Source organism: Leptinotarsa decemlineata, unplaced genomic scaffold (genome assembly GCF_025532065.1).
Source record: "Leptinotarsa decemlineata unplaced genomic scaffold, Ldec_3_MD MMD2_tig00026361_RagTag_RagTag, whole genome shotgun sequence".
Taxonomy (NCBI): Eukaryota; Metazoa; Arthropoda; class Insecta; order Coleoptera; family Chrysomelidae; genus Leptinotarsa; species Leptinotarsa decemlineata.
In genome coordinates, this window is record NW_027412704.1 from 927866 (window position 1) to 940807 (window position 12942).

Consider the following 12942-nt stretch of genomic DNA (forward strand, 5'->3'; position numbering starts at 1 on the left):
CGATCTAGAAATGCACTTTTTCAATTTAAAAAAAAAAAAGTTGAATTTGACAAACACTGAACGTCAGTGGGTCGCAGTGGGCCGCATCATTTTAAATTTAAAGCACAAACAAGTGCCGAAGTTAAACTTCATTGAAACTTTTCGAAAAAAAAGTTTCCCATATGGTGCGCACTTTAATAGTGACACGGTATATTTTACTTTTGTTTATAAGACGGCGTTTACTTAATTTTTTATGTATTCGCAAGATTTTATAATATATTTAAGATGGGATATAAATTAGTAGCTAACAATTTGTTTACAAGTGACAACAAATTAATTTTATTGTTAGATTTTATCGCCTTCCTTTAAAATTGTTACGCACTGAACTGCTTTATAAGTCTGACTAAAGTAACAATAATTTGCTCTCCCTATATGAAAAAATATTGCTGAAGAGATTATAAATCAACTTCCATCAGCAATAATAAAACTCTCTCCGATTTTGTCGAACAGAAAAATCCTACACGCTAATAATTTTCTTGTTTCAACGTTCCTTGATTTTTTATGCACAATGCAAATGACTTCATAAATATTAATCGAGTAAAATCGTCTTTAAAGTATCAAGGTTACATTTGTAAGCGTTCTTTCAAATTAATATTACCATTGTGGAAAGTTTTCCTTGTGTGAAATTATCTCCAAATCTAAACGACTCAGAATATAGAAGGCGTTTGATAAGTCAATCGTGACTGTACCTTACATGGCTGAAAACTTTGAACCCGCTTTCAACTATTTAAAATTATTATCTCCTTTGATTTATTTGCGATTAGCACTATTGTTTCTAATGAATCGCTATCAGTTGAGTAAATGAAACCGTTCTTTTGTTGATCATACCGAGGATCAATTTGATATTATCAGTGTCAATGATAATGATAATATCAAATTTATTTACATCAAAAGACGAATCATAACTACAAATTATAATGTTTTTATTTTCGCGGTATTTTCGCAACCTTTGTCGGTGTTTTCGCGTTCTTTGCCGCATATCCCTATTTTAATGGCTCGTTAGCGGCGTCCTCAAGAGATATAGAGGGTAGACATATCTCAATGATTTTGTGGGTGAATTGCAGTGCTATTTGCTTGTTTGCATGTTTGCATTCTTGATCTTTTACTCTCAGACAATACTGAACGAACTATTCAAAAAATTTTAGAAATTTCAAACCGTATCAGATCAAAATATCGCGCAATCTATAGACAACGCTGTAAATGCAGGAATGACACCATAATTACATACGAATATTATTGAACGATCCGGAGATTACATTGTTTGCGCTGCATCGGCGAAAGAAGAGACTCAAAACTTGACGAATATCTGCCATGCTGAGAATTTGTTTAGCGAAGCGTATTTGTGAAAGTCGCAGAGAGAACTAAGCCATCAAAACCGACACGCCTAGAGATAGAAAAACGATCCGTTTGAAAGGGCAACGATCACAATTCATATGAAAATTGACTTTGGGAGGGAATTAATCGATTTGGTGCCGAGATATACAGGATGCAACAAAAATGTATGTCATAAATGTGAACCACATATAGTGGGGTAATAAATAACTCGATTTGATATAAGTAGCCTACCTTAATGCAAAAAAGTTGCAGCCCTTGGGAAGTACAAAATGAAAGAGTTTTTAGTTTAAAAAGACTAAAAAACACGCTTTTTGGCATACTAAGCTAAACAATGAAAATAAATATAGTTTAAAAAACTAAAAAAACACACTCTTAAAGAACATGGAACTGAAAACTTGAAAATGTTTTTTTTCAAATAAGCTTAAAACAATAACGAACGAAAAATAGTATTATTCACCCCCAGAATTATAACCTACCTTTTTGTTACACCCTGTATGAAATGGTAACAAATGGATAGGTACTCTAGTCACACAACGGAAAGTTTCCAAAATAAAAAGTTGATTTTTTGAAAAGAAAAACAGTGTTACACATTCCACAATCCCAAAAAAAAGGAATTGTAATGAAAACTTTATGCAGGGCCAATTTCGAGCTCTCCCCGATAAGTTACTGCTTCAATTCAATGTATTTTGTAGATTTTTTTCAATAATTTTGCCTATCAAAAAAGAACGGAGAATTTTATACATACTCAACGTTTTGGAAGCCATAATTGAAAAAAAGAATCATATTTTGCAGTTTTCCGTTTAAATTCGTCTCAATTTCAGACTTTTTCAAATCAAGGAAAATTGAATTCAATTTTCACTTCAGTATGAAGTGAACGTCTACGATCCAAAAACTACAACAAAAAATACAGGTTCGTATTTAAAAATTCATAGATGGGGTGGCCCAAGTCAGATGACACCCTGTATAAAAGATTCATGCATATATTCTGAGAACCCACATCAAGTGCCAATAGCAAAATGTGGACAGATTTTCAATATGTCTGCGAATAAAGAAGCTATAGCCAAGAAAATTATTTGGGAATTTTTGGTTTTTCCTGTATATCTCCAGAACCGAGAGAGCTATATTCGATTTCTTAACATCATTGAATAGGTCTCTAAAATACACAACTTTGCCACAATTTAACCGACACTCTATGTCTTATCGTTTACGAGATCCCCATGTACAGAAACGAATTTGAATAGCCCTGTATATTACCGTCAGTAACACAGTTTCCAAATATTTTTAGAAAATGCTCATCTTGTGTAGGAAATAACGAGAAAAATAACAACGAAACAAACCCTAATCTTGAATGTCTCAGAAAAACATTGAAAAACATCAGTTGAGGATATTTCCACTTTTTCTCCTATAAAATGATAGAAAATTCAAGAAATGAACATAAACTTCAATAACCTTTCTGACGAAATAATTTGGTACATAATTTCATCTTGAAATACTTAATTATTGTCACAACAAAACATTTACATGAAAAACATTTAACACGTTTGAATGCGAATTGCCCAAATAATAGACAAATCTAGCGCTGCATGCTTTTTACTAACAATGTGATGATTAATAAACAATCTGCAGGGAACAATCTAGAATATGTAACGCCAACCGAGCTCTATAGAATGTAATTAATTCCATTTAACGTGCGTTTGAGATAAACCAATTAAAAATCGACTAACGAACGATAACAAAAAGTCCACCGCAAACTCCATATCTCATCGATTTAGATTCAAACGCATCGTTCTGTGCAATTTCATAAGCATAACTTTCAAATTACAATAAGTTCGGATATAGAAATAACTCCGAGAAATAATACTTGTCATATAAATGAAGTAGAAAGAGACACATAAACTAGAGTGGGATAATCTTTGTAAACCGGCTCAAGTTGTATAGCTCCACTGGAGGGAATTCTGCGCACGATTCCATAATAGCGGCAAACGAAGTCGATTTTGGTCGGTCTCAATGCTGTAGAAGCAGGTAAATACGGAACGCTTCATACGAATGGGGGTTTGAACACCCGACAAACCAAGGCTTCATTTACATTGAAAATAGTTAAAAAGGAAAACTGATTTATAATTAAATGACTTCCATAATTACAGCTCCTCATAAAATTTAGCGATACTATTGTGTTTTACTGTTTTCGAATCGAGGAAAATATAATTTTTCTCACCTCTCCGTGGTCGGATCTCCCCTCTGGAGTATTTTCCGGTAAAAAATAAAGTCTCAGACTGGCCAGCACTTGTTCACTATTTTTGTCGCACCACAATAATTGTAATTCACCGATACACAACAAGTCGGAGTCTCGCCACATTTTGACAAAGAAAAATTCACTCAAAGTCACTATTCTCTTGACACCGTTTTTCGAATATTTAAACGCCTTGTAGAAAGTGTAGGGGCCGTGTTGGCCGCAAGGCCCCCCGACCAACTGAAAATAAAAACAAGATCAGTTACTCCAACAAAAAATTACATGAGCACGACAGTTTTATAAATAACTAAAGCGATTAGATATAAAACGATAATTTGCTGTGTATTTGTGAACGACTTATTTGAGCACGACTTAATACAAAGCACAATACGGAAATTATAATTTATCGAAAATCCCAACAAAACCTTGCATTCGAATGAATTAACAGCAACAATCGCGCCGATACCGAAAAAACGAAACTGTCAAAGCCCGAAGACGTGATTAAACATAATTTAATTATAGACTCTCGATTAATTAATATTTATAGAAAGTCACAATAACAAACAGCCATTAAAACTCCTTCCCGACGTCCTAAAATTACCGTTTCTTCGCCAAAATATGCCGAACACACCAATACACAACGTGAAATATTTTCATACCTGTACATCGCTATTATCCATATTTTTATCCCAATTAATCACAGAGCACACTACAAACAACACGCTGACACGGACATCTACTTTGTATTTACTCTAATTATGTGACGTCACGATACAGAGCTACATCGTCGGCTGTCGGAGTCGTTCGTCTTCGGCTCGGCCAAACTGGCGCTTTGGGATAAATGGAGGAGGAGTGTACACAAAGAAATTGACAGTGAAGCCGCGAACATGTTGGTGTTCCTTTTCTTGAAAGTGAAACGGTGATGTAAGTGGATCCGACGACTTCGGAAAGATATGTTTGGTGTGGAAAGCGAGTTCGTTTGGATATGTTCGATATCGACGCGAATGAGAAGGTAATTAGTTGTTTGTTCTCGCCTGTGGAGTTTGTTGACGTTCTGCAATCGTCATGGCCTTCTGGATGTAACCTTTTCCGGGAATCGGGGCAGATTTCTGGCGATGGAACTGGTTTGGATTTCGTTCCATTGCGAAACTCGATGTGGTTAGTGGATTTGTTTCATTATTATTTGGTATAAGTGTAATTTTACATCCCGAGTTACTGCGCGCAGTAATTTCGTAGTCATTATCAATGATAATCTCTCAGTTTACTATGTAGGTGAACAACTGCATATCTTTTTTTGTAATGATCAAGTCTAGAGAACTTAGATCTGGGGATTTAAGAGGCCGTATTTCTTGAGAGGTTTGTTGATTTAAATTCGGATTCCCAACTGATTACTGCAAATTGATTGTGTCATATTTCTTAGTGTTTATTTTTAGATATTGTTTTATACAGTTATGATAACCCAGTTGAGAGAAGTAGCAGTAAATATGGTTACGGTGTTTAATAAGTATTGTCAGGTTTGAATGACAAATACTGTAGTTGCGCAAAAAATAGATCTAGTTTGGTTAGTAAATGATTTCAGGTTATTAAGTTAATTTGGGCATTCAATTTATGATAATACTGAAGTCAATCATAGCGATAAAGCGATATATCTATTGTAATGACAACGTTTGACATACCGCACAAAGTCCGGGCTATCGGTAGTCCAATAATTATTTTAACTGGTGGATCAAATAAACAAATAATCTTTGGCCCTTCTACGCTTCCGTACCAAATAGCAACTCAGTAAATTTTTTAACATTCTTATTGGAAAAATGTTGATTGTTGAAGTGGAACGTATCAAGGAAGGAGGACCTAGTGAATAAATGCGGTAATAGAAAATCTGCCCACCTATTTGGAAACGAAAGAGGCAAAAGAAATTTTATCCTTCACAATCATAATTCGCTTTAACAATACAGTGATTCCTTCGACATATTTCCTAATCTTCTATTAATGGTTCAGGTAAAAATTTCATTGATTATTCACTAGATTACATTTCTGGGTCTGTGAGGGTTCTGAATGCAAAAGGAAATATTCTAAGGGTGATATTTGTGACAGTGATTCTTTACTTTCTCTGTACCTACCCAACAGATATTCTTTCAGAGGTAAACGAGCTAGTATCTAGTAGTCTAATCATGTTCAAAATCATGAAAAATAGAGATAAAGGTCCTAAAAATATGAGCGATAGCTCATTCGATTCGGAATCACCTCTAGAAAAATGTTTTTGAAAGATTTTGGTGCAGGTGAAAAATTGCAATTGTTATTAACAAAAAGATTTTAAAAAAATGGTATTTAGTTTTTCGTTAATAACTCAAAAAATATTATTTTTTAAGCAATTTTGAAAAAACTTGTTAAAGAGGAGGAAATTTCCGATAAAAAAGTCCCGACTTCCGAAACTCTATCTCCATTTTTTATAATTTTAATTTGACGTTGAAAATAGGGTTTCGCGCGGCTGTTACGGCATACGCGCGCTGCCGCTAAAGAGAGATCATCAAAGGAAATAATTTTTTTATAACATAAAATGTCATTTTAAAAATTTGATAAAATTCTAGTATCTTCTTAACACTTGAATGAATCGAGTCCCGTAGAAAAAAAGTTTTATCACCATTTTTCAAAAAGTTATTCAATTGTTAACTAACAAATTTTTTCCCAATCTCCGTTGGCATAAATAATGTGATAAATAGTATAAATAATTGGCCTATAAATTTTAAACTTCGTAAAGCCCTTTTGATATATATACTACATACGACCCTGCTATAAAAGTTCATAAAAATGTTATAATTTGTTAATTATGATTTCTTATAACTATTGCAAAATAAAATATCTAAAAATTGTTGATAATTTTTTTTGCAATTGATATTTAGCTATGTCTGTTTTCACATCAAACAATGGCAGTTATTAACATGGGATATGAATTTTTAACGTAATTTGTTTATTTAATTGTTTTAAACAAATAGAGAAGTTAAATTCAATTTAAATTTTTAATTGTTCAAAATCGATTTATTTATATTTCGATTGTTTAAATAATTAGTTAAGAAATAATTTTGCTTTTAAAAATCATAATTTACACTTTTAAATAGTTTGTTTTTAGTTTTGTTTTTTATTTGTTTCAATTGTTTATTAGTTTAACGATTTGTTTTGAACAAATATTGACCTTCGTTATATTTTTTTTCTGAAGCAGAAAAAATTATAAAAAGTATTTTTATTCATTTATTATAATAAGTATATATATAAAAAAGTGCCATAACTTTATTTTTATTTATTATAATACTTATTATAATAAATAAAAAAAAATACTTTTATGTATAGCTGTTTTTATAATTTTTTTCTGCTTCAGAAAAAAAATATAACGTTGGTCAATATTTATTCATAACAAATTGTTAAACTAATAAACAATTAAATAATAAATATTTTTTTTTGTCAAACTATTTAAAAGTGTAAATTATGATTTTTAAAAGCGAAATTATTTCTTAACTAATTATATAAACAATCGAAATATAAAAAATCTATTTTAAACAATTGACAATTGAAATTGAAAAAAAAAATTTTTAATCATAATTATCTCTGAACAAGTCTTTTTGATGTATATACTTCATACAATCCTGCTATAAAAGTTCATAAAAATTTATTAATTTGTTAATTATGATTTTTATAACTATTGCAAAATGAAATATCTAAAAATTGTTGATAATTTTTTTTTCAATTGATATTTAGCTTTGTCTGCTTCCCATTAAACAATGACAGTTATTAACACAGGACATGAATTTTTTACGTAATTTGTTCATTAAATTGTTTTAAACAAATAGAGAAATTCAATATTTTTGAAAAAAATTGTTTTGCTATTTTGTTGTCTAGAAATAATTATGATAAAAAAAAATGTTTTCCTAAATTTTAATTTTTAATTGTTTAAAATCGATTTTTTTATATTTCGATTGTTTAAAAAATTAGTTTACACTTTCAAATAGTTTGGCAAAAAATGTATTTATTATTCAATTGTTTATTAGTTTAACAATTTGTTATAAACAAATATTGACAAACGTTATATTTTTTTCTGAAGCAGAAAAAAACTATAAAAACAGCTATATATATAAAAAAGTGCCATAATTTTTTTTATTTATCATAATAGATATTAGAAAGTATTAAAAAAAATCATTGTCTTTCATTACCCATTCATTGTTCTCAAATCCAACCTCAAAATTGGTCAAAGGTCAACACATTCACCAACGACTAGATTTCTCCTAAAAATATGCACTGAATCTAGATGAATAAAGAAGAAGAAGAATAACACTTGTGATTTAAATCGCTCATGTTGATCATAATTTTTTTTTTGTATTTTTTACATTATCTATATGTAGTAGACTTTATTTTAGGAATCTATAATCGAAGTGTACTGCCTATTGAAGTCCCAATGCCCTGTAAATAATGTCGGCAACTCAATTTTTGTTTTAAATTTGAAAATAATAGAATCGAGAAAGTTTAATGCAGTCACGCTGCATAGGTCGTCCCACTTAAGTCTCGTTTGCATTTACGCAGTTATTTTTATTTATTTTGACTTCAATCGAGGACCGCCTTCCAGGTACTGACGATGCACGATAGGCTGAAACAGCTGTCTACCGGTGGCTCTTAAATTGAAATCAATATGGGAATGATTAGACTAGTACTTATCTATTCATTTTTTGATTTTCATGGAATTATTTTCCAGCAGCTTGACTGCATTAATCTTTCTCAATTTCATATCATTTCTAGAAACATGTGGATTCGTTTTCCGATGACATTCCAGGTTAGCTTTCCAAATTTCTGCAGCCGCAATTGTCGGTTGATTGGTCAAACCACCAACACTGACATACAAACATGGCAAGTTGACTTGGGTGTCACACCAATAGGTGGTTCCACTTATATCTCGCTTGCGTTTACGCAGTTATTTTTATCAAATACTTTTTCTGGCTATTCACATTTTCTCATTAGTCAGGGAAGCTATGGATTATACTGTAGACGACCCCTCCCGATATAGAAGGCCCCGACACTCTGTCGAATGAGGCCCCTATATCTTCCGTTGAAAGATGAACAACGTTTTTATCAAATTCACCATAGAATTAACACCCACATCAGTCATGACCCGTTTGTCCTTCTGGCAAACATTAGTTCAAAGGGTAAGGGAGCCAGGCTCCAACCTGACTAAATTCAAGATGACTTTACATTCACATTTTACTCAGGCAAAAGGGTAAGGGAGCTGGACTCCATCCTGATTGAAATCAAGAAGACGTCAGTCACATTTTGTCTTCAATCGAGGACCGCCTGCCGGTACTGACGATGCCCAATAGACTGAAACATCTGTCTCCCGTTGAAATCAATATGGGAATGATCAGAATAATAGTATATAGGTATATAAAATCAATTTTAAATCAAAGTTGTAAGCCTAAAATAGACGTGTTCAGGGGTTTTCATAAATATGCCGAACGATTGAATAAATGAATCCATAAAGCAAAAGAGTTATTCAATGTCGCCTGAAATACAACTCGAAAACACAATATAGTGCTTAATCTGCCACTCAACTCAGCTTCTGCAATTATTTCAACACACCATCTTTCTCTTCACTTGCTATCGCTGTTGTGTCTGGACTAAAACCGATTTCTTGGCGCGCTTTGCGAAACCTTCAAGAACCATGAAGAAGTTCTCGGAATATTTTTTTTCTCGTCCTTTGTAACTTCTAGATCATCCATCTCGCTATTCAACCTCTCCAGAATGATTCATCGTTGTTTATAGTACATTCTTGAGGGACACACACTCTTTCCTATTCAGTTTGTACTCCAAACATTCCTTAAGGAATTGAATCAGATATAATTGAAGGATTGCTACACAATAAATATACTCTGGCCTAGCTGTTGAAATTTCAAGCCCACAAGAAGCCCCGAGTCTGGTCAAGATACGTGGACGACACCTTCATAATATGGAACCATGGGAATGCAGAACTAGACACCTTCCTGAAGCCTCACGAATACCAGGACACCAAACGTGGACTGCAATTCCAAGAATTGCATTTACGGAATACCCTGCGAGTGCGGAGAATCATACATCGGTGAAACTAAGAGGCCGTTGAAAGTTCGCATTAAGAAACACACACAAATCAGGAATGGCAGAGCATGTTTTGAAATTATCCACAAGGAGAAACACTGGTTCAGGAAAAATTCAAAGAAGCCGCATTTATGTTGTCCAACAAAGTATTTCGCCAAGCCTGCGTAGAGATACGCAACATATTGAAACCTATAATCAAGCGGAAAACGACCAACTCCCGCCAAACGGTCAGCACCCGCTAAAACCGATGAAGCGTAGAGAGGAGAGAAGGGATAGATGAAAGCACTCGAATGATCTATAAATAGTCAGATCTCGGAGAAATAAGTCCACATTAGATTAGAAAGTAAAAGCATCTAAAGGCTGACTTTCGACTGAAAGAGGTTAGATGTCAATCTTGCTGAAGTGCCCATCAGTGAGTTGAGGACCGCTCCAGAGGTCGAGAGAGGATGTTCTGTACACAGTAACCGTGTGGGGAAGATCTCAACTCAGGGCACTCAACCCGGAGGGGACGTGGGGGGGAATAGGTCGAGTTATCACTCGAAGATACTACACAATTTCACAAAAACGCAACACCTGTTTCGTCACACAATGGCTGCTTCGGGCTTCTTAAAAAAAATTCTAACGGTAAACATTTCTGGATCAACGTTAATAGAAACGTTAATTCTATAGAAATCTTTGGAAATTCATCTTGTATCTTGAATTTTATTCTTGTACTCAATATAGGGTATACCACCTCGAAAGGAAGTTGCATTATTAACTTTGATATTAGTAATTTGAAAATTTTCAATATCTTTATTTGTTGAACAATGCGATTGTGAATGTTAATAGAAATGAAATCGATATTTTTGTTTCACAGGAGAAATCTGCAGCAAATCCGCATCACAGGGTGTTTTTGGAACTCTCTTCCCAGCCAGGATGAAGCTCATCACAAAATTAATGGAAGGATGGAAAGAAAATTGAACTCCCGAGCTTACAACGGTTTGAACACCTAATGGCAGATAACTTATGTCCTGAACGAATTTTCCACCAGGTCTACTAATCTACTAATCCACCACGTATTTCGATACATGTGTCGTAGCGCTTACGAATGTTTCTGATTACGTTCCTTAGTTCTTGAGGGCTAATATCTGCAAATACCTGTCGAATTCTTGCACAAAGTTCATTTCTATCTCTTGAGCGGTTTTTGTAAACCTTTTGTGTGAGAAGTCCCCAGAGAAAAAAAGTCCAAAACTGTGAGGTCTGGAGATCTGGGTGGCCACTCTATAAACGGACTACCACGGCCTATCCATAGGTTTGGAAAATGTTCGTTAAGCCATTGCCTCACAGCTCTGGCATAATGAACTGAACACCCATCTAACTGGACAATTAAATTTGATCGTTCATTGACTGGCAGCTCGTGAATAGCATCCCAAAACTCTGTGTTTAAAAATTCTAGAAACCTCTGCGCATTAATGTTTTCCTCAAAAAAGAAAGGACCAATAATTCGTTCGTTCAATATCCCACACCAGACGTTGATTTTTTGGTAATACTGGATTTTACAGTTTATTACCCAGTTAGGATTATCCGCTGCCCAATAGCGACAATTCTGTGATGACACTACTCCATTTGTAGTGGAAGTGGCTGCGTCGGTATATAAAATATTTCGTAGGAAATTTCTATTGTTTAAATATTCCCCTTGGGCCCATAAACAATATTCCAGGCGTCTTGCTTCGTCGCCTTCTTGAAGTGTGTGTGTAAAAATGTTGGCTTGAAAGGTTTAATATTCTTCGCCTTGAGACATCTCCGAATAGTTTCTCGTGGAGTATTCAAATCTAAAGTGGCATTCCTCATACTGACATTAGGATTATTTCCGAAATAATCTAAAATGATTGATCATTTCTGTCATTCCTGTTTCGTCTTTGTACAGGATTAATTTTTAACATCATTTTTGATACTGCACCAGTTTCATTGAATATTTTATTTATTTTATTTACCGTTCCGCAGCTAATACGAGGACGATCTGGATGTCTCTCATTAAATACTCTACAAACCTCTCTAGCACTTCTAACGTCATCTCCCGAAAGGCGTACAATTTCAATTTTTTCTCTTACGCTCAATCTTGCAGCCATGACACAAAATAATTCGAAGAACTGTAAGGTGAATATTGTTGACAATAGTACACTTGAATCTTTCACAAGTGTCAAACTGTAATATCATTTCCATGGCAACTAAGATTTAAATTGAAATATTAGGTCTTAGTTTTAGTTAATTTGCGTGAAAACTTGAATGTAATTCCGTGATTTTCATTAAAAATATTTACGCTATTTTTGTTTTTTTTTAATCTGGCAGCACTTTATTGTTGAAATCATAAAAAAAATATTCTCATGGCTATATCTGTTGATATAGGGTGTTTTTTGTGACTGTTAGCTGTGTAAGTTTTCGAATTTTTGAGTTGTCATAACTTTGTTAATAATGAATATTTTTTTCATGAAATTTTGGTCACACCTGTTAAGAGGCACTCTGAATCCAGTGGCGTAGTGATTTTTTCAATAAAAAAATCGCTAATAAAAAATCCCGATTTTTGACTAAGAAAAAATATCGTAGTATGCCCTGAAACTTTAATAAACATTTCAAATTTTGTCCCAAGATAGACCTTTTAGTACTTGACATTTTAAAAAAAAATTATTGAAATCGGTTCACAACTTCAAATTTTAGGGGGGTGTTTCCATTAAAAATGGGTCACACTGTATATTCGAAACCACTCGGCCTAAAAATGTTCTTAAACAAATGTCCATTTTTAAAAATAAACTTTATTTTTGAGCAGAGCTTTCTTAAAGAAATCAATAAATATTGTAGCATTTCATTAGAAACCATAAACTTGCAAATCATTCAAGCATATTTATTTTATAATTATTTTGCTATTTGAATGTGTTCAACCGATGTTCAATGTATCATCGATGCTTAAGCTGCCATCTCGTGGTTACACAACAAAGTTCTGCACTGTACATGGCAGTTTTCTGTATCGAACGATACCTGTTTAGAAGTGGGTCACTGCTACTCACCGTTAGATGGAACAACTATCGAATATGTTGTAAGAAAGCTTATTTTATATCTTTGTATATAGACTACAATGTTTGTAGTCTAGTACGCAATAATATTAGCGCCATCTATATGTTAGGCCCAGGTAGTAACTCGACAAACAACTTGTGAAGAAATCATTTATTTAGAAAAATTATATCATAATGTCAATA

At 33.4% G+C, this 12942-nt stretch overlaps 1 protein-coding gene across 1 annotated transcript in view; it reads right to left on the reverse strand.

The window, feature by feature from the left end:
- Positions 1-4420, reverse strand: part of LOC111510132 (uncharacterized) — a 75861-nt gene extending 71441 nt beyond the window's left edge. The window contains exons 1-2 of the mRNA XM_023166005.2: positions 4264-4420; positions 3590-3844 (exon numbers count right to left, since the gene is read on the reverse strand). Of these exons, the coding sequence (XP_023021773.2) occupies positions 3590-3844; positions 4264-4284 (276 nt within the window). The 5' untranslated portion in view covers positions 4285-4420. The remainder of the gene's footprint in view (positions 1-3589; positions 3845-4263) is intronic.
- Between the last annotated feature and the right edge of the window lie 8522 nt (positions 4421-12942).